Below are 20,805 nucleotides of genomic sequence, written 5' to 3' on the forward strand. Positions count from 1 at the left end.
CTCCTGTGATGCAGCACAGTGAACACACACCATTAACATCATATCCGTGGTCCGAGCCTGAGCACATGGGCAGGCAGAGGGGCTGCCTCTAAGCCAAATGCATGTGTTGAGGCTGAAGCACACAGCACGCACCTCATGTCACACTGCGCTGGGTCCTGCCTTGTGGGGCTGCCCTCAGGTCACCTGCATGGGGTCTGTCACTGCCCAGGTCACCTGCATGGGGTCTGTCACTGCCATCACCTGCATGGGGTCTGTCACTGCCGTCACCTGCATGGGGTCTGTCACTGCCGTCACCAGCATGGGGTCTGTCACTGCCATCACCTGCATGGGGTCTGTCACTGCCGTCACCTGCATGGGGTCTGTCACTGCTGTCACCTGCATGGGGTCTGTCACTGCCGTCACCAGCATGGGGTCTGTCACTGCCGTCACCTGCATGGGGTCTGTCACTGCTGTCACCTGCATGGGGTCTGTCACTGCTGTCACCTGCATGGGGTCTGTCACTGCCCCAGGGCAGCTGCAGCGCTGTGTACAGTGTGCAGGGCCTGGCACGGATCAGCTCCTCCTCTCCTTGGAGCCTCCTGGGTGAGGACAGAGCCCAGATCCTGCTCCTACCCACGGACACCAGAGCCGCAGGGAGGGGAGGGTGGGTGATGTCAGTGCTGGGCCTGGGCTGCTCTGGGAATTCACCCAGCCCTGGATGGCACCGGCCCTGCGGCTCCGGCTTCCACTGCTCCCCTGGGGAAGCAGCAGCGCTATCCCCCTGCTCCCCGCACTGCCTTTTGAGGTGAGGAGCGCTGTGCTGACACAGCTCCGTGTCTGAAAACACAGCCCCCCCCCCCCCCCCCCAGCCTGTCCCTCCTGGAGCGCTCTGTCAGTCACTGGAAGGGATGAGGAGCCCCTCCACAGTGGACCAGCAGAGCTGGGGAGCTCCCGAGCAAGCCACCATTGCCTTCACCTCCACCCTACCTAAAGAGAGAAACCAGGGCTCCTGCAGCGGGGAGTCTGCTGAAGAGCCAAGCGCCGTGGGGTTGGTTCTGTGAGCGCTGAGCAAGCACACTTCAAAAGGGGAGGACGGGAGGTGCCTGAGAGCGCCGGGATGGCAGCGGGATGGCAGCGGGATGGAGGGGGCCCTGGCTCAGGCAGCAGCACCCTCTGCAGTCAGCTGTGGGCAGCGATGGGATCAGCTCCGAGAGGTAAACCTGCCTGGGGGGGCTGAGGACACGGAGAGAGATCAGCGTGGCTGTGACCCTCATCCGCCGGCCTCGCTAACCCAGCTGTGCGCTGTGAGCTTCGCACAGAGCAGCACTGTGAGACGCAGCCCCACAGCCCCTCTGCTTCCATGGCTGGAGGGGAGGACAGCCACTGCTCCCCACACCACCTGGGGGTCCACACAGGGTGGGGGCTGTTTGGGAGATGGATGAATGCATGGAGGGAGGGAGGGATGATGGATGGATGGATGGATGGATGGATGGATGGATGGATGGATGGATGGATGGATGGAGGGATGGACGGAGGGAGGGAGGGATGGATGCATGGATGGATGGAGGGATGGACGGAGGGAGGGAGGGATGGATGCATGGATGAATGGATGTATGGAGGGAGGGAGGGATGCATGGACGGATGGAGGGATGGATGCATGGAGGGAAGGAGGGAGGGAGGGCTGGCTGGCTGGCTGGCTGGAGGGATGGAGCTGTTACCACGGCAAAAGGGAGGAGGTTGGTGGACGGGGGACAAAGCAGAGGACTCTGAAATCATGAAGTGGGCACTAATCAGTCACTGCTGCTCATAGCACCAGAAGTGGGCACACAGTGGATTTATTCCGGTAGCAGGTTTACAACAAGCTAAAGGGACATTTTCACACTACATTATTGAGCACTGAGAGTCGCTGATCCGGGATGCTGCACAGGCCAAGCACATACAGGAGAATCCAACAGCCCTGGAGGCTGCTGAGAGCTGGAAGGCAGAGAGATGGGTGGCAGGAGCCTGGGTGTGCTTTGGGTGACACATCCCCCAGGGACAGAGACAAGAGCTCCAGGCAGTGCTCAAACAGCTCAAGTGTTGCGTGGTAACATGCAGTTGTCACCAAACCTGGGAGCTCTCACTTGTTTGAAACCAGCTCTTTCCTAACAGCATCCTCCCACAAGGAAACCCCTGGGTGACAGCAGCACAGGTCACAGCTGGGTGACAGCAGCACAGGTCACAGCTGGGTGACACCAGCACAGGTCACCCCCGGGTGACGCCTCCAGGCTCCTCTCTGAGCACTCGTGGCATTATTTGTGTGTTGGCATTTCCTTGCTTTCCACCTCAGTCACCTCTTCCTGCATGCCAGTGCTGCCCGAGCCACGGGATGTAGGTAGCCACCAGCCTGTCACTGGTGCCAGCATGGCCCAAGATGTTTCCAAGCCCGACTTTCTCAGCCTGTCTTTGTATTGGAGGTGCTCAAGCCCCTGATCATCCCCATGGCCTCCTCTGCACTCACTCCAACAGCTCCACGTCCCTCTTGTGCTGCTGCCCCAGAGCTGGATCAGGGCTGCAGGGGGGTCTCCCCAGAGCACAGCAGAGGGGCAGGATCCCCTCCCTGAGCTGCTGCTCATGCTCTGGGGGTGCAGCCCAGCACACGGGGGGGTTCTGGGCTCAAGCACTCACTAAAGCTGGGTCATGGGGAGCTTCTCATTGACCAGCACCCCAAGTCCTTCTCAGGCTGCTCTGAATCACTGCTCCACCCGACCTGGAGCTTATCAGCTTTATTGCAAGCAGAACAGGTTTCTGCTGTTACGAAGCCCAGCACTGAACTGGGCTGACAACCAGGCGCCTCCAGAAACCAGAGCTCCTCCCTCAGTGCCAGGTTTGTAAGAACAAGTGGGACGGACGCTTGTCAGGGACAGTCAGAATGCACTCTCTGAGGCGGGGGTGGATGGTGTCAGGGTCTCCAGCTCCACGCTCCTGCACTCAGCTGGATCTCAGGGCTTGCTCTGTATGTCTGGTTGGGAAAAGAAGAAAGTTGACCAGTTCTGCTTGCCTACAGCCACCATCTCCACTTACCCCCTTCACTGCCTTCAATACCCCTTTCCTTGCTGTTTTTTCTCCTAAGTTGCTGAAGTCACTGATCCTTCTTTTTCCCCAACCCTCCCTGAGCCTCTGGTAACATCCCTGGAAATCCAACCAGCCATGAAACACGTTGTTAGGCTCCTCTCTAAAAGCACAAGGAAAAGCTCTATCCCTTTCCCATCCCTGTTCTGTTCCCTCAAAGGACACCAGGCCTTGGAAGAGGTATTTTACTCCTGCTCCCTGAGCTGTCCCCAGCCCATGGCCCTTTAACCACAGCAGCCCTTGGATTCAAACGGGCAGCAGCAGCAGAGGGAAGGACCGCGCTGCTTTATTGCTGGGACAGGACCGAGCTTTGGCTTCCTACAGGAGCAGCTGAGCGTTGCTGTGTGCTGGCAGGCCGCGGGCCGGAGCCTGCAGGAGGAGCTCTCCAGACGCCTGTCTCGGTCCCTTTTCCATCAGTGGGAGCTGCGTGTTCCGAGGGTGCTGCTCCATCCCCAGCCCGAGGGGCCGCCGCCTGCCCGCTCCTGCGGCTCAGCACTTCCAGTGCCTTCTCAAACCTCTGCGTTGCCTTCCTCCTGCACTCCAGCCTCCGCTCCTGCTGCTTCACGAACTGCTGCTGGAGCTGCTCGTGGAAACGCTCCGTCTTCCTTTTGGCCTCTTCAAAGTGCTTTGCCTTTGTGCAAGCAAATGCAAGATCTTCCAGTCAGCATCCCAACCATGCAAGAAAGAGTTCCAAGGGGATGCTCGTCTTTGGGAAGAGGGACATCCCGCCACATCCCTCACTGTGCTCAAGGTGGCCTCCAAGCTCAGACATGCCTAAGTATAACTTGCTCCGAAGAGCACTCAAACCATGCTGCCTCTGACTGCAATTCACATTGTGCCGCTGCAAGAAGCAGGTCTGGGGGACAGAACCATCACTCCCTGGCATTCTTCCTTCTCAAACCAGCCCCTCACACTGGTAACAAAAGGGCCGTGTTATCAGGCTGGCCAAGGCCAGCGTGGTCACCGGTTGAGTGGGCTCTCAACCCGCACTTACAGGGCAGATGAGCCTCACATCACCCGCACTACACAGGCTGGTTGTAACCCAGAGCTAATTCACCAGTGTCTGCACTGCCTTGAACCCAGCATCATGAACACCGGCAGGCAGCTGGGAGGATCTCCTGAGCACACCCTGCCTGGAGGTTACCATCAGCCCTTGGAGTTGAGGGCTCAGGGAACACCCAGCCAAGGAGAAGGCGCTGTCATCCCTGTGAGCAGGAGCAAACCTCCAGTCAGGAGCTCTTGGTCACTGGTTCATGTCTCAAGGACAGATTTTAGCAAGAGACACAGGGAATCGAAACCATCAGACGTTCATTTCGGTGTTCGACTCTACCTGGCACATTCCCACAGGGGAGCCGATCTCATCTGCCATTGCTAATGAACCTGGTCCTGCTGGACCCAAAGAGGGAAGCTCTAAAGAGGGGCTCAGGCTGCTAAATGTTGTTAAACCTTTGCCGGGAACCCACATGTCAGCACCTCACCCCTTCCTAGTACTTAACCCTCGGTCTCCCTACACAGGAACAAATCTAAGTCAGGTTAAGTCTGTAGCTTATGGCTCCAGACCCCAGCTCACTTGCAGGTAGGATGGGGCAGCAGCATTGCATCCTGAGGTCAGGCTGGAGGTGCAACCTTCCACACCAAAGGCAGCCCAGGAGCCTAGAGCTGCCTCCCCTGACCATTTGCCTCCTACACCCCTGAAGAGATCCTCGGCACCCACATCCTCATCCATCAGGCTGGAGGCCAAAGGGCTGAGGACCTCACCCATGGTTTAAGGACTCCAAGGCACAAACCCTTCCCTTGTGATGACGGTGACCATGAACCCCATCCCAGGGCCCTGCAGGCAGTGGTGGCCTCACCTTCTTCTGCAGGAGCAGCAGAGTATGGCTGCTGCTGGAGCTGGACACCTGGCTCCTGAACCAGGCACTGTCCTGCTCGAGGTCCAAGTCTGCAAAGCTGCTCCAAGGGAGAGGGGGCTTCGTGTCACACAGAGCAGGGTGCAGGGGTGCTCAGCAGGACCCCTCTTCCCATAGACCCAGAGGCGCGAGAGTGCCCATGCCCCACGTGAGGGACCCCTATCCCCATGTGAGAGTGCCCATGCCCATGTGACGGACCCCCATCCCCATGTGAGGGTCCCCCATCCCCACGTGAGGATGCCCATCCCCATGTGAGGATGCCCATGCCCATGTGAGAATGCCCATGCCCATGTGACGGACCCCCATCCCCATGTGAGGGTCCCCCATCCCCATGTGAGGATGCCCATGCCCATGTGAGGATGCCCATGCCCATGTGAGGATGCCCCATCCCTATGTGAGGGTGCCCATCCCCATGTGAGGGTCCCCCACCCCCATGTGAGGGTCCCCCATCCCCATGTGAGGGTCCCCCATCCCCATGTGAGGATGCCCATGCCCATGTGAGGATGCCCCATCCCTATGTGAGGATGCCCATGCCCATGTGACGGACCCCCATCCCCATGTGAGGGTGCCCCATCCCCATGTGAGGGTCCCCCACCCCCATGTGAGGGTCCCCCATCCCCATATGAGGGTCCCCCACCCCCATATGAGGGTCCCCCATCCCCATGTGAGGGTGCCCCATCCCCATGTGAGGGTCCCCCACCCCTATGTGAGGGTCCCCCATCCCCATATGAGGGTCCCCCACCCCCATGTGAGGGTCCCCCATCCCCATATGAGGGTCCCCCATCCCCATGTGAGGGTGCCCCATCCCCATATGAGGGTCCCCCACCCCCATGTGAGGGTCCCCCATCCCCATATGAGGGACCCCCATCCCCACATGGACACACGAGGTACCCAAGCCCTCACCGGGCCCCCCCAGGCTGCCGGCTCTGTGGCGGTGGGAAGAAGGTGATGCGAGGCCACGCTCTGTCCTGCTCCGCCATGGCCCCGAGTGCTCTCTGCTGTGCTGGTTGCCATGGGAGGCCCCCAACACTCCCTGGTGCCCCGGCGCTCCCAGGCAGCGGAGCCTGGACTGACCCCTCTTGTCCCATCACCCAGCCCAGAGCCAGCTCTGGCAGCAGCTCTGCACCCGGTGAGCATCAGGACCCGCAGCGACAGGACAAGGTGATGGGTTTGAACTGAAACAGGGGAGGCTCAGGTTGGCTCTGAGGCAGAAGCTCTTCCCTGTGAGGGTGCTGAGGCGCTGGCACAGGGTGCCCAGAGAAGCTGTGGCTGCCCCATCCCTGGCAGTGTTCAAGGCCAGGTTGGACACAGGGGCTTGGAGCAAGCTGCTCTAGTGGAAGGGGTCCCTGCCCGTGGCAGGGGTTGGAGCTGGAGGAGCTTTAAGGTCCCTTCCAACCCAAACCAGGCTGGATTCTGTGATCTGTGCCAGGGTGATTCTCCCTGTTCATGAAGTAAGAGCAGTACTGCTGCTCAGAGTACAAAGGAGCTGTTGTGGCCCCTTGGCAAGGCACCAAGGAAAAGCCAACAGCAGTTTTCCAGACCCGAGCCAGAGCATTAAAACTAAACTTATCCGAGGGGGCTGGAGCAGGGAATCTGTGCTCTGAACCCAAAGGATCTGCGGTACCACCAGGGAGGTGACTGGAGATAGAATCAGCACAGTTTAAGCTGTGAAGTTGGTTTTCACGTGTTCTTTGTCTCAGGGCACTGAGGGGGCCCCTGAAGCAGTCCCGTGCTGGGACAGGGTTGTTTTATCCCAGCACAAGCTGTGCTAGCACAGGGCAGGAGCGGGCTGTGAGTCAGGATGTTTGGAGCGTTACCAGGGTTTGTTTTTCCTAACTGGGATGTGACTCCAGGTTTTGAGACAGCAGCTCCAAGCCCAGTCATCTGCTGCATTCCAGAGAGGGCAGGAAGAGACTCCAGCATCCACGGTCATGGAACCATGGAGTCATGGAATGGTTTAGTGGGAAGGGACCTTGCAGCTCCTCCAGCTCCAGCCCCTGCCACGGGCAGGGACCCCTTCCACTGGAGCAGCTTGCTCCAAGCCCCTGTGTCCAACCTGGCCTTGAACACTGCCAGGGATGGGGCAGCCACAGCTTCTCTGGGCACCCTGTGCCAGTGGCACAGCTCTTTATCCCTCCGATACCGCAGTGACTGGAGCTCAGACAGAGCCTGGGCCACCAGAGCATGGGCAGAAGTGAGCCCTAAGATCTGAGCCTGTAGAAGCTCTGCCTTTCTGGAGGATGTGCGCATCCCGTGCTCCTGCTCAACAGAAGGATAAACGATGTGGGATGCAGGTTCCCGCAGGATACACCGCTGCCCTCGGCGCAGGGCACCCCGGGCTGGCCTGGGGTTTGTGTGTGCAGGGGCTGGGCTGGCTCTGGGGTTCTTTGCTTTCAGTGTTAGGCAGTTGTGCCCTGGGGCACTGGAGCAGAGCAGTGAGCGGGTGCCAGGCAGGGCGAGCAGGGAAGGCAGCAGCAACCCCAGGCTGGCGGGGGGGGGGGGGGGTCACAGCACTTCTGGAGGCGCTGAAGCAGAGGAGGGGCTGCAGGGGCCTGAAGGGTCTCCCTGTCCATCCCCTGGCCTCCAGCGGGGCTCGGGCTGTGTCCATCCCCCTCAGGTCCCACTCTGCACCGCTGGCCATAGCACCCTTCACGTTGTCCGGCCTCGGGCCTCACTGTCCTGCCACAGGGATGCATTTTCCTTCAGGTCTACCCTAAAAAAAGGTTTTTCCATGGTTTCAGCTCCGGAGCCGGGTGGTCCCCGGCACCGTGTGAGGACGGTGACGTGGTGGTGTCAGACCACAGCCCGCATGTGAGGGAAGGTGTCACTTGCTGCCTTTGGCTCCCAACTTAGCAAGTGCTGGTCCTGCTGCAGCTCTGAGCCTCCCGACATCCCTAGGGCAGCAGCTAATCCCCTGTCCTGAAACACAGATAATGTGAGCGCAGTAAAGCCACCCTGATGTCCCATCCCCTGCATGGGGACACACTGCTCCTCCAGCAAGGGCAGCAGCTCCCAGCTCCCACAGTGCTCCATCACTGCCTCACAGGAGCATTGCAGCAGCAGTTTAACAGCAGATCCAGAAGAAACTTCCCTCATAACAACACCATCCTGTCGGACACACATCCCTTTCTCCCACCTGGAGCTCCTCGCCACCAGCACCTCCAGCACGGTGGGATCAAGCACATGGGGGTGCCACCCATCCCCACTGCTGCTGCATTCACGTGCCCATGCGGGGCCGTCCCCATCCTTCCCTGCCTCAGGGTCTGCTCCCCAGGAAGGTGGCTTCTGCGATGCCACCAGACCTGGCACGTGGGCACTGTGCCTGCGGGAAGCCTGATCCTTCCCAAGGCCGGAGCATTGGGATGCCACCGGGCTGAGGTCATGGCCTGAAATACCGATGAGAGGGCCACAGCTCCAGGCCAGCACCTTCATGGGCAGCACCACAGCCCCCAGCCCAGCTCCAGCCCCCAGCCCGCACAGGGACCTGGCCACATCCTTGGAGCAGTGGGCATGGAAACCAGGGCCAGCAAAGCCCAGCTGAGCAACCGCCCCCAGTGGAAGGGGTCCCTGCCCATGGCAGGGGTTGGGGCTGGAGGAGCTTTAAGGTCCCTTCAACCCCAACCAGGCTCGGTTCCATGCAGGCAGGATCTGGGCAGACCCTGGTGCCAGCAGATGGGTCAGGGGCCGGGATGGGCATTCCCCGGGGAAGGGCTCCGTGCCCACAGGCCGGTCCTGCTCCTCCCGTCCCTTGGCAAGGACAGCGCAGGTCTGGGGTCCCGGAATGTCCTGGGAGGGGTTTCCCCAGACCCATCCCTGCAGACACCCTGGGACCGGCCTTTGGAGGGGAACTGGGAAACAAAAGCGACTCCCAACGCCGCCCGCTATGGAGCAGCCCCTGCAGTGGGAGCCTGAGCGCCCGCAGGCTCACGGCCCTCGGCGTGCGCTGGGGAAGGAGCCGCTCCTGGGACCCTTTGGGAAGTGCCCGGGGCCCCAGCGCGCTGATGGGTGCAGCGCAGTCACTGCTCGGGAATGGGGAGGGAGCAGCGGCTCTGCCTGCGGGTGCTGCTCGCCGGGACCGGGCAGGGCCACGCTGCGGGCACCACCCGGGCACCGGGTGCGGGTCCCAGGGCCCCGCGCTGCAGCACGGAGACGGCACCGGCCCTGGTGGGAGCAGCAGCGCCGGGAGCTGGGGCACCCGGGGGCTCCTGGGCCTCCGCCTGCTCCTGCACCGCGGGTTCAGAGAGCCACAGCCTGGGATGGGTGGGAGGGACCTTAAAGCTCCTCCAGCTCAAACCCCTGCCACAGGCAGGGACACCTTCCACTAGAGCAGCTTGCTCCAAGCCCCTGTGTCCAACCTGGCCTTGAACACTGCCAGAGATGGGGCAGCCACAGCTTCTCTGCACCCTCCTCCCTGCCCCACCCGGGAATGACCCAGGAGCCGGGGCGGAGCACGACAAAAATAGAGCTTTATTTTGGGACAAGTGCAACCAGAGCCGGGCCCTTCGCCCGCCGCGGTGCCGGTGCCGCTGAACCCGTGCTGGGACGTCCCTTTGCTGTCCCGGAGCGATGCGAGAGGGTCCGAGCCGTCCCCGTGCCCTTTGCTGGGCTCTGGCCCTGCCGCTCTGCTGCTCCAGCCTCGGCAAGCCGGGAACGGTGGGGCTGGAGCTGGGGTGGCCGCAGGACACGGGGGGGACGGGGACAAGGGGGGACACGGACCTGGCCCTGGCACTTGTTCAGCCACGAGAACTGCGTGTGCACGGCCCCGGGTGTACCCCAGCCAGCAGAGCAGTCACACACACGTGCACACAGACACACATGTGCACACAGACATACATGTGCACACAGACGTACATGTGCACACAGACATACATGGCACACAGACGTACATGTGCACACATACATGTGCACACACACGCGTGCACACACATACATGTGCACACAGACACATGTGCACACACAGACATACACGTGTGCACACATACATGTGCACACATACATGTGCACACACAGACATACACCTGTGCACACAGACATACATGTGCACACAGATGTACAGGTGCACACATACATGTGCACACACACGCGTGCACACACATACATGTGCACACAGACACATGTGCACACACAGACATACACGTGTGCACACATACATGTGCACACATACATGCGCACACATACATGCGCACACACAGACATACACCTGTGCACACAGACATACATGTGTGGGCACACACTGCGCTGTGATAGCATCCAGATGCATGGAGCCGTGTATCCACAGCCGTGTCCCCAGGTGTGCCCAGCCTGGGGACACACATGTAGAGCCATGGCACACACATGTAGGTACGTGCCAGCAGTACCTGTCACACACGGGTCTATGTAGAGCTGGGTACATGTGGAGGTGCATCTGCACACACAGCTCCTGTGCACACCAACACACACATGTTCCGTGCACATGTTCTCTGCACACGCAGCAACACACACACACAACACCCGTGCACACAGACACGTTCCTATGTACAGAGCCCACATGAGACCTGCTGGAACACACAGAGCTGCACAGCAGCACGTGTGCCCCAGGCACGCATGGCAGCACACAGAGCCTGTGCACGCAGAGCTCTGCACGGGTCCCCTCGCACACCAGAGCTGTGTACATCAACACACGTGTGGGCAGGGCTGAGCACACCAAGACACGCGCACGCGGTGCTGTGCACACCAGCACACACGTGTGCAGTGCCGCGCACACCAGCACATGTGCACACAGCGCTGAGCATCTCAGCAAACCCATGTGCACAGCTCTGTGCACATGCAGAGCCCTGCGACCCAGCAGACACGCTGCACACAGAGCTGTGCACGGCAGCACACACGTGCAGTGCCGCGCGCACCAGCACACCCAGCTCTGTGCACACCAGCAAACACGTGTACACACAGTACTGTGATGTGCACAGGGCCACGCACACCATCAGATGTGTTCACACAGACCTGTGCGCACCAGCACTGCTCTGTGCACAGCACCATGCACCTCGGCACATCCATGTGCACACAGAGCTGTGCGCACCAGCACACCCATCACTGTGCATGCCAGCACACACATGTGCACACACCGTGCACACCAGACATGTTCACACATCACACCCGAGTGCACGCACATCATGGTGAGCTCAGCACACCCATGTGCACACATCACTGTGCGCCCCAGCACACACACACCGTGCACACCAGACGTGTTCACACATCACACCCGTGTGCACACATCACTGTGCACACCAGCGCACACACACCGTGCACACCAGACGTGTTCACACATCACACCCATGTGCGCACATCACTGTGCACACCAGCACACACACACCATGCACACCAGACGTGTTCACACATCACACCCGAGTGCACAGCCGTCACGGTGAGCTCAGCACACCCATGTGCACACATCACTGTGCACACCAGCACACACACACCATGCACACCAGACGTGTTCACACATCACACCCAAGTGCACACACATCATGGTGAGCTCAGCACACCCATGTGCACACATCACTGTGCACACCAGCACACACACACCGTGCGCACCAGACGTGTTCACACATCACACCCAAGTGCACAGCCATCACGGTGAGCTCAGCACACCCATGTGCACACATCACTGTGCACACCAGCACACACACACCGTGCGCACCAGACGTGTTCACACATCACACCCGAGTGCACAGCCGTCACGGTGAGCTCAGCACACCCGCATGCGCTGCACCGTCACCACCATGGCTCCCGAGCCCCGCTCCACGCTGTCCCTCCTCATGGCTGTGGTGCCCGGGCCCAGCGCCCCGCGAGGAGCCGGGGCTGGTGGAGCAGGAGCAGCCCGGCCAGCGCCAGCGCGGTGCCCGCGTAGCTGAGCCCGCTCAGGCGGGTGCCGAACACGAGGCGCGACAGCAGCAGGTTCCCCACCACGGTGACGCTGCCCAGCACGTGCACGGTGAGCGCGGAGGTGAGGGCCAGGACGCGCGACGTGGCCAGGTTGTAGAGCACGGAGCCCAGGCAGCTGAGCAGCACCCAGCCCCACAGGGTGCTGTCGTAGTGCAGGACCCCGTCCCAGGAGGGCCCCACTTCCAGCACCACCGCAGCCCCCAGGAGCAGGCAGAAGCTGGGCAGGGACGTCAGGCAGAGCAGGGAGAGCGCATCCAGCCGGTCCTCCTGCAGCAGGACACCTGTGGGGACACGGGACAGTCAGTGGGGATGGCCCCTGGGGAACACCTGCACCCAGAGGGGCACCCACCAGCATGAGGCCTCGTGCCCAGGGCCCAAATCACAGAACCAGCCAGGTTGGAAAAGCCCTTTAAGCTCATCCAGTCCAACCCTTCCCAGCACTGCCAAGGCCACCACTGCCCCATGGCACTGAGGCCTCGTCTCCACGGGATGTGAACACTTGCAGGGACGGTGACTGCAGCCCTGCCCTGGGCAGCCTGTTCCAATGCCTGAGCACCCTCTGGGGCAGGAATTGTTCCTCAGCTCCATCTAAACCTGCCCTGGGGCAGCTTGAGGCCGTTTCCTCTTGTCCCATCCCTTGTTCCTTGGGAGCAGAGCCCAGCCCCTCCTGGCTCCATCCTCCTGTCAGGCACTTGTAGGGAGCCATCAGGTCCCCCCTGAGCCTTCTCTTCTCCACACTGAACCCCCCAGGTCCCTCAGCCGTTCCCCATCACACTTGGGCTCCAGGCCCTGCACCAGCTCCAGTGCCCTTCTCTGGCCCCGCTCCAGCACCTCAATGCCTCTTGTGAGAGGCTCAGAGCTGAACACAGTCACTAGGAAGGGGGAAATGGGGAACTGGGGGTGCCCTGGGTCAGGGGATGCCCCAGGAGCAGGATGGATGGAGCCGTTTCCTGGTCCTGTTCTGCAGTTTCCATGCCAATCTCCTCATCCTGCACCACTCCCGCGCACTGTCCCCCCTCTCTGGGTCACCTGAGGACAGCAGGCACAGCCAGGGGGGCTGCACAGGGGGGCACATGCTGTGTACCCAGTGCCACTCACCATGTCCCAGGTGGGTGCTGAGGAAGCCCATGGATGGGACTGGGCGGTTTGGGTGTTCCAACACTATGGCACTGCCACCCCTCAGGGCCCCAGGACATGGGGCAGTGTCACTGGGAGCCAGCCACAGGGACACCAGCACATTTGTCACCAACAAAGCAGGGTCACACCAGGTCATGGCACCATGCTGGGAGCAGCTGGTGGGTGTGGGTGTGGGTGACACTGGGGTGACATCAGGGACAGGGTGGTACTAGAGTGACACAGGGTGATCACCGGAGTGATGCCAGGGATAGGGTGGGCAAGGGTGGCACTGGGGTGGCACCAGGAACAGGGTGGGCAGCGAGTGATGCCAGGGCCAGGAATGCAATTGATGGCCCTGGAATTGGGGTGGGACTAGGGCTAAAGTAGCATCAGGAGCCAAAGTGCCCGAGGGTTGGGGTGGCACTGGTGCCAGGGAGCAGCACCAGCAGCAGGGTGGTGCTGGGTGCCACCAGCACTCCTGTGCCCTGAGGGCTGTGATGGGGAGGGCATGCGGGCAGGGCAGGGGACAGGCAGGACAGGGGACAGGCAGCACACGGGGCGGGCAGGGCAGGGGACAGACAGGGCAGGGGACAGGCAGGACAGGGGACAGGCAGCACACGGGGCGGGCAGGGCAGGGGACGGGCAGGGCAGGGGACAGGCAGGACGGGGCGGGCAGGACAGGGGACAGGCAGCACACGGGGTGGGCAGGGCAGGGGACAGGCAGCACACGGGGCGGGCAGGGCAGGGGACAGACAGGGCAGGGGACAGGCAGGACAGGGGACAGGCAGCACACGGGGCGGGCAGGGCAGGGGACGGGCAGGGCAGGGGACAGGCAGGACGGGGCGGGCAGGACAGGGGACAGGCAGCACACGGGGTGGGCAGGGCAGGGGACAGGCAGCACACGGGGCGGGCAGGGCAGGGGACAGGCAGAGCAGGGGACAGGCAGCACACGGGGCGGGCAGGGCAGGGGACAGGCAGCACACGGGGTGGGCAGGGCAGGGGACAGGCAGAGCAGGGGACAGGCAGCACACGGGGCGGGCAGGACAGGGGACAGGCAGCACACGGGGCGGGCAGGGCAGGGGACGGGCAGGGCAGGGGACAGGCAGGACGGGGCGGGCAGGACAGGGGACAGGCAGCACACGGGGTGGGCAGGGCAGGGGACAGGCAGCACACGGGGCGGGCAGGGCAGGGGACAGACAGGGCAGGGGACAGGCAGGACAGGGGACAGGCAGCACACGGGGCGGGCAGAGCAGGGGACGGGCAGGGCAGGGGACAGGCAGGACGGGGCGGGCAGGACAGGGGACAGGCAGCACACGGGGTGGGCAGGGCAGGGGACAGGCAGCACACGGGGCGGGCAGGACACGGGGCGGGCAGAGCAGGGGACAGGCAGGACGGGGCGGAGGAGCGGCACTTACTCTGCTGGATGGACTTGAGGGCGCGGAGCACGGCAGCAGCCAGCAGGAAGCCGCAGCCGGGCTGGTGGCCGCTGGCGATGGCGCAGGCGGCCCCGGCGCACACGGGCCCCATGGCCACGTACTGCAGCGGGTGGTGCCGCCGGCGCCCCAGCACCCGCGACAGCAGCAGCGTCACCAGCGGCGTGGTGACGGCCACCGCCTGCGCCACGTCCAGCGGCACGGAGCTCAGGCCCAGGTTGCCCATGGCCACGCTGGTGCAGAAGGTGATGCTGAGCAGGTAGATCCTGGCGCGGTGCCGCGGGGCCGGTGGGGCCAGCCCCCGCGCCCAGCCCAGCGCCTGCCCCACGGCCGCCCCCGACAGCATGTGCAGAGCCGACAGCAGCAGCGGGTACCGGAACCCGTGCGCCGAGAAGATCCATTTGTTGAGGCCGGCCATGGTGGTGCCGGTGCCCAGCCAGGCCAGCACCGTCAGGGTCAGCGGCACCGACGGCCACGGCGGGGCCCGACCGCCCTGCGCCTGCCCCGGGTCCGGCTTCCAGGGCCGGCGGCTGCCCTCGGCGGTGGTTGGCATCATCGCTGCCTCATCGCCGCGCCGGGACCGCGGGCACATGGGCACCGGCTCCGCTCCCCGCCGCTGCCACCCTGCGCTCTGCCCCGTCCTCCCGCGCCGAGCTCGGCCGCCGGTGGTGCTGGTGCTGCCGGTGGCGGTGCCGGATCCGCCCGGTGCCCGCTGTCAGGGCTCAGCCGCGGGGCGCTGCTGCCATGTGCGAGGGTGGCGACGCCAGCGGCGAGCGGAAAGTTTGGTGATGGCGGGAGGGAGGGAGCGGCCGCGGGGAGGCAGGGAGGCTCCTCCCCGGCTCCGCGTCAGCGCCGCCCGGGCGGGGGCACCGGCTCCGCGTCAGAGCCCCCGGGGGGGACACCGCGACCCCGACCCGCAGCGCCCGGCACCGCCTCCAGGGGCTGGGGCTGGGTTAAAGCCCTGGAGCAGGGCTGGGATGCACCCAGGAGGCGGCACCGCGGCCACCGCGGGGCCCGAACGCTTGGGGTTGGAGGGCGCCCAACGCGGCCCGCCCAGAGGATGGCCCCGGCTGTGACTCACGGGGGATGTGCTCCGGCTCAGGCTGCCCAGACCCGGCCGCTTTGGGCACCCCAAATACTGCCTCCAGCAGCTGCTGCCCCATCCACTCACAGAGCTGCTGCTCTGGGTGCTTCCATCCCACCATGCACAAAGGACACAGGGCATCGTGTGTCCCCCCTCCTCTCCCTTCTCCCCCCCCCCAGGGCAGATCTGGGGTGCTGGCACCCAGGCGCAGGAAAGCAGGAGGCAGGAGATAGCAGGGTCTGTGCCTGGGCAGGCAGTTCATTGCCATCACCCCTATCCTCTACCACTCGGTGAGGCGCAGGATGAGGGTCTCCCCATCGCAGGGTCTGTAGTCACCAATACCTGTGGAGAGAGGGACAGCCCCGGGTGGGAAAGTGGCCGTGGGGACAGCCAGGAACCCCCTGCCTCCCGTGGGTTCCGTCACTCACCCATCTGCAGGCTGGTGCTGGGCGCAGTGAGGAGCTGCCAGTAGGTGCGCTTCTGCTGCTGCGCCTCCAGCCCCAGCACCCCGCTCAGGTAGGGGCCCTGGGGGGTGTCCCGGGTGTCAAACCTGGCGGGGGGCAGATGAGGGTGAGGGTCCAGCCCCAGCACTGCCGGGTGGATGAGCCCGCGGATGGGTGCACAGGGCACGGCCACGCTGGGTGTGAGGGTCACATACGTGAAGTCGGGGGGTCCCTGCTCAGTGGCCGCCCTAAGCACATCCAGGAGGGTGGCACCGGCGGGTACAAGCACCGGGTGGTCGTAGAGCCAGCGCTCGGGACACGGTGGCAGAGGACACTCCACCACCAGCCGCACCGTCTTGTTCCCCGGCAGCTCCGACAGCGGCTCGGGGCTGATGGGCGTCAGTGTGTCTGCGAGAAGCCATCACGGTGCTGATGGGCACCAGGCCACCACCGCAGTGCCAGCGGTGCCCGTGCCCCCCCCCCAGCTGTCCCCAGCTCCTACCCAGCTCCTCCTCGCAGCGCATGGAGGAGATGTCCAGGTAGGAGCGGCCGTAGAGCACCGGCAGCGCCTGTGCCAGCGTGGCGGCGGTGCTGAAGGCGTCCACGTGCTGCAGTAGCGCAGCCATGGCCTGGCCGTATGGAGCCTGCGCCTCGCACGAGTTGGTGGCGATGAAGACCTGGAGCCAGAGGGAAGAAGGGGATGGGGCAGCGTCCCGAGGAGGGAGGCGGCTCAGAGCACTGGGCTGTGGGCACCACAGTGAGCTGAGCACTGCCTCTGCCCCAGTACCCACATCTGCACCCATACCCCTGCTTATAGAGCCACAGGATCACAGAGTGAAAGGGAAAGGCTGGAAAGGATCCTAAAACTCACTCAGTCCCAACCCCCTGCCATGGTCATGGGGAGCTTCTCATCACCCAACACCCCTTCTCCTCAGGGCTGCTCCATCCCATTTCCACCCCGCCTTTGTGCTGGGGATTGCCCTGACTCAGAGGCATGACATTGCACTTGGCCTTCTTGAACCTCATGATGTTCACACTGTGTCTATGCTCACTCCCATGTCTACACCCATGTCCCAAACCCATAACCCATGCTGGTGTCCCCCCACACTGGACACCCACCTGCATGGCCCAGGGGGTGCTGTAGACGTTGCCGAAGAAGCCATCCTCGCCCTGTGCCTCCACCATCCTCTTCCTCGCCTCGTGCACCGCTCCCCGCAGCTCTGCCGCCAGCGTGGACCCCACCAGCCGCTCCTGCTCCAGGCAGGTGAAGGCCATTGCCACCACTGCCTCTGTGTCTGTGGGGACAGGGTGTCACCACGCAGCCACACACCCACCCTCGGTGCCACCACCCCACCGATCCCCAGGGACCCTTTACCTACGGCACTGCCGGCACTGTACCCGAACTTGGCGTGCTGCTCAGCGGCCAGGAGCCGGCGGATCACCTCCTCCCGCACCCGCTTGTGGTGCACGCACAGCGCCAGCACACCCAGGCCGTACTGGTAGTAACTGGTGATGGGGTGGCCGTGCCGCCGGGAGCCTGGGGACAAGGGCTTGTGTCACTGTGGCCAGGTGGGTGCTCGCTGTGGTCATGCCATGGGGCTGCTCTCACCTGCCCAGTCCTCCTCCAGGTAATACTTGAGCCACGTCACCAGTGAGCGCAGCAGCTTGTGCTCCAGAGGGGAACACGTGGCCCTCAGCCCCAGCAGGTACAGCGCCAGCCGCCCCGTCTCCAGCCACTCCGCATCAGTGCTCCTGCAAACACCCCGTCACCCCCCGCAGCACACCAGTACCCATCACCCCTGCAGCACACCGGTACCCATCACCCCTGCAGCACACCGGTACCCATCACCCCTGCAGCACACCGGTACCCATCACCCCTGCAGCACACCGGTACCCATCACCCCTGCAGCACACCGGTACCCATCACCCCTGCAGCACACCGGTACTCATCACCCCTGCAGCACACCGGTACCCATCACCCCTGCAGCACACCGGTACCCATCACCCCTGCAGCACACCGGTACCCATCACCCCTGCAGCACACCGGTACCCATCACCCCTGCAGCACACCGGTACCCATCACCCCTGCAGCACACTGGTACCCATCACCCCCCCTGCAGCACACCGGTACCCATCACCCCCCCTGCAGCACACCAGTACCCATCACCCCCCCTGCAGCACACCGGCACCCATCATCCCCACTGCAGCACACCAGTACCCATCAACCCCCCCCGCAGCACACCGGTACCCATCACCCTTGCAGCACACCGGCACCCAGCACCCCCACTGCAGCACACCGGTACCCGTCACCCCCCCCCACTGCAGTGGTGCTCATCACCCTGCCAGCAGAGGGGACTGTCCCTGTGTGGAACACACACGTACGTGCTGTGCTCGGTGTCTGCAGCATGGTGCCGGGGATCTCCAGCTGCCTGCAGGCTCCTGCAGGGACTCGGTGTCAGCGGAAGGCCAGGGGACACCCCGCAGTGACGCAGGGGACACGCGGGGTGCCCCACAGGACCTACCGGCCGTAGCGGTGCTGGAAGGCATCCTGCAGCTGCTCCAGGTACTGCTGCTCCCGGCGCAGGTCGTGCTCCCCGGCCAGGCGAAGCGCCAGGTACACGCTGGGGTCAGGGTCCCGCTCAGGATCCGCAGCCAGCGCCAGCAGCCGGGAGCTCAGAGCCCGCAGCACGGCCGCCTGCCCCGGGGCTTCTACCGGCCCCAGCAGGGAGCAGAGGGTGAGGGGGGCAGGAATGCCCCGGGGCACCTGCAGCACCCAGCACCGGTGGTGTGGGGCTGTGGTGGTGATGGAGACCCAGCACCCAAATGCTGCTGTGTGGCCCTGCCCTCTGCAACCCCCCTTCAGGTCCCCAGAGCTCAAGTCTCTGCCCCGAAATGGGAAATAAACAACATAAATGACAGGAAGCAGGAGTGTGGAGAGCCCAAGGCAACCCACGGGGCTGGCAGGGCTGCCCTGTCCCCAGGGACATGGGTGGTTGGGGGCTGCAGGCGCTGGGAGGAAGGGGGCACAGGAATAAAGCTTAACCCTAGCGAGTACTTCATAGAGCTCAGCCCTGGGCAAGCCATCACCAGAGCGGTTTCACCCGGCCAGCATCTGCCCCAGAGCCAGGGCACGGGGCTGGAGCACAGGATGGGGCTCATGTCACTGCTCCTCAGGGACCCGCTCAGCAGCGGGGAGCCCCCGGGGGGGCTGCGGGGTGTGCCCGTGGCCATACTCACCGCAGAGCCGGGCGGGCAGGACCGCAGCCTGCAGCAGCATCAGGAGCAGCCACATGCTGCAGCGGGACGGTGGGTGCTGTGCCATGGCTCAGCACAGCGCGACGGGGTGAGCTGGGACAGAGCCGGGGACAGGGAGGTGTCACAAGAGGCTGTTTCCGCACACTGGAGCCGAGTCAGCAGGAACAGGGAAGAACTTCGGCTGGAGGTGAAGAGAAGGGAAATGAAGCCCGACCCCCGCGGGGCAGAGATAAGGAATTCTCGGCCCCCTTTCCCTCCCAGCTCCCTGACCCAGCGCAGCCCGGGGTGTCCCTGCCCTGAGCCGGGGCAGCGAGACCTGAACCCCTGCCTGGGTCAGAGCCACCGGCCAAAGTCAGCAACAAGAGATGGGGCTGGGAATCCCGTGCTCCCGCGCCCTCCGGGAGCTGTAACTCGCTGTCCGCATGGAACTGCAAACAAGGATTAACCAGCCCAGCACGGCAACGGGTGCGGGGGGCTGAGCCCCACCAGGTAAACCCTGCCGTGGGGTCCCAGGGTGCTGCTGGGGACCCCCAGGCTCAGGGCAGGTGCTGGGCTGTGGGGACTGGCTCCTGTGCCCCACAGAACCCCTGCACTCGGTGGGGGCTGAGGACGTGGCTCCTGGCCTCTACAGGACACAGTGGGGAACCCAGGGAGCGCCCATGGGTGTCCCACTAGTGACAGGGGCAGGAGGGGACCCACGTCCCAGGGGCAGCTGCTCTCTGGAGGGCAGTGGGGAGGGATGAGGGTGCAGGAGGGCGAATGGCACCAACAGCACCCAGAGGCACCAGGGGCGGGTGAAGCACCCAGAGCAGCTGCAACCTGCACTGGGGAGGGAGAAGAGCAGCTCCAGGGACCCACCAGGGTCAGGTCCAAGCCCTCATTACCCATAGCCCCACACGGCACCACACAAACCAGGAGAGAATCAGCCTGGGTTGGGCTGAAAGGGCCTCAAATCTCTTCCAGCTCCATGCCCAACCCCCGGGAAGGGACACCTGACACTGGGCAAACATCAAACTGCTTCAACAGCCGTCACCCTGAGAGCGTCCCGTCCCGGTGGATGTTCAGGGGATGCTCAGGTGCCACCAGCACGGCAGCACTGGGCCAGGAGAACACCCCCAGGAAAGCAGAGGCAGCAGAACCTCAACTCCTCCCTTCCATCAACCCCTGCCAGCTTGGAATTGTTCCTTTTCCCCATTTTTGGTCTGGTGGTTTGGTTTGTTTCAAGGCAAACAGCTCATTCCAGTGCAAACAGTGGGGCTGAGGAGCCCCCTCTGTGCTCAGTGCTGTCGGTTATAACCCCTCAGTGCTCAGAGCTGTTGGTTATAACCCCTCAGTGCTCAGTGCTGTCGGTTATAACCCCTCAGTGCTCAGTGTTGTCCGTTATAACCCCTCAGTGCTCAGTGCTGTCGGTTATAACCCCTCAGTGCTGGGAGCTGTTGGTTATAACCCCTCAGTGCTCAGGGCTATCGGTTATAACCCCTCAGTGCTCAGTGCTGTCGGTTATAACCCCTCAGTGCTCAGAGCAGTTGGTTATAACCCCTCAGTGCTCAGAG

The 20,805-nt window shown here is 63.4% G+C and overlaps 3 protein-coding genes across 3 annotated transcripts in view; all 3 read right to left on the bottom strand.

Annotated features, from left to right (window-relative positions):
• Nucleotides 1-20,805, bottom strand: part of IQCD (IQ motif containing D) — a 138,770-nt gene that overhangs the window by 16,740 nt on the left and 101,225 nt on the right. The window lies entirely within an intron of this gene.
• Nucleotides 11,714-15,154, bottom strand: SLC35E4 (solute carrier family 35 member E4). Its single transcript, XM_061465669.1, is given in 3 exon segments — nt 11,714-11,813; nt 11,815-12,202; nt 14,453-15,154. Coding segments are annotated over 3 exon segments (1,098 nt in total). The 5' UTR covers nt 15,063-15,154.
• On the bottom strand, nt 15,788-19,451 carry TCN2 (transcobalamin 2). The gene is made up of 10 exons (XM_061465720.1): nt 19,235-19,451; nt 18,520-18,706; nt 18,380-18,436; nt 17,607-17,749; nt 17,373-17,534; nt 17,117-17,292; nt 16,500-16,674; nt 16,213-16,405; nt 15,983-16,104; nt 15,788-15,896 (listed from the first exon to the last, which is right to left on the bottom strand). The coding sequence occupies exons 1-10, from the start codon at nt 19,317-19,319 to the stop codon at nt 15,835-15,837; spliced, it is 1,362 nt and encodes a 453-aa protein (XP_061321704.1). The 5' UTR covers nt 19,320-19,451; the 3' UTR covers nt 15,788-15,834.

This window comes from Pezoporus flaviventris, unplaced genomic scaffold (genome assembly GCF_033815535.1).
Source record: "Pezoporus flaviventris isolate CSIRO_AGI_PZ_B2104156 unplaced genomic scaffold, CSIRO_AGI_Pfla_v1 ptg000041l, whole genome shotgun sequence".
NCBI lineage: Eukaryota > Metazoa > Chordata > Aves > Psittaciformes > Psittacidae > Pezoporus > Pezoporus flaviventris.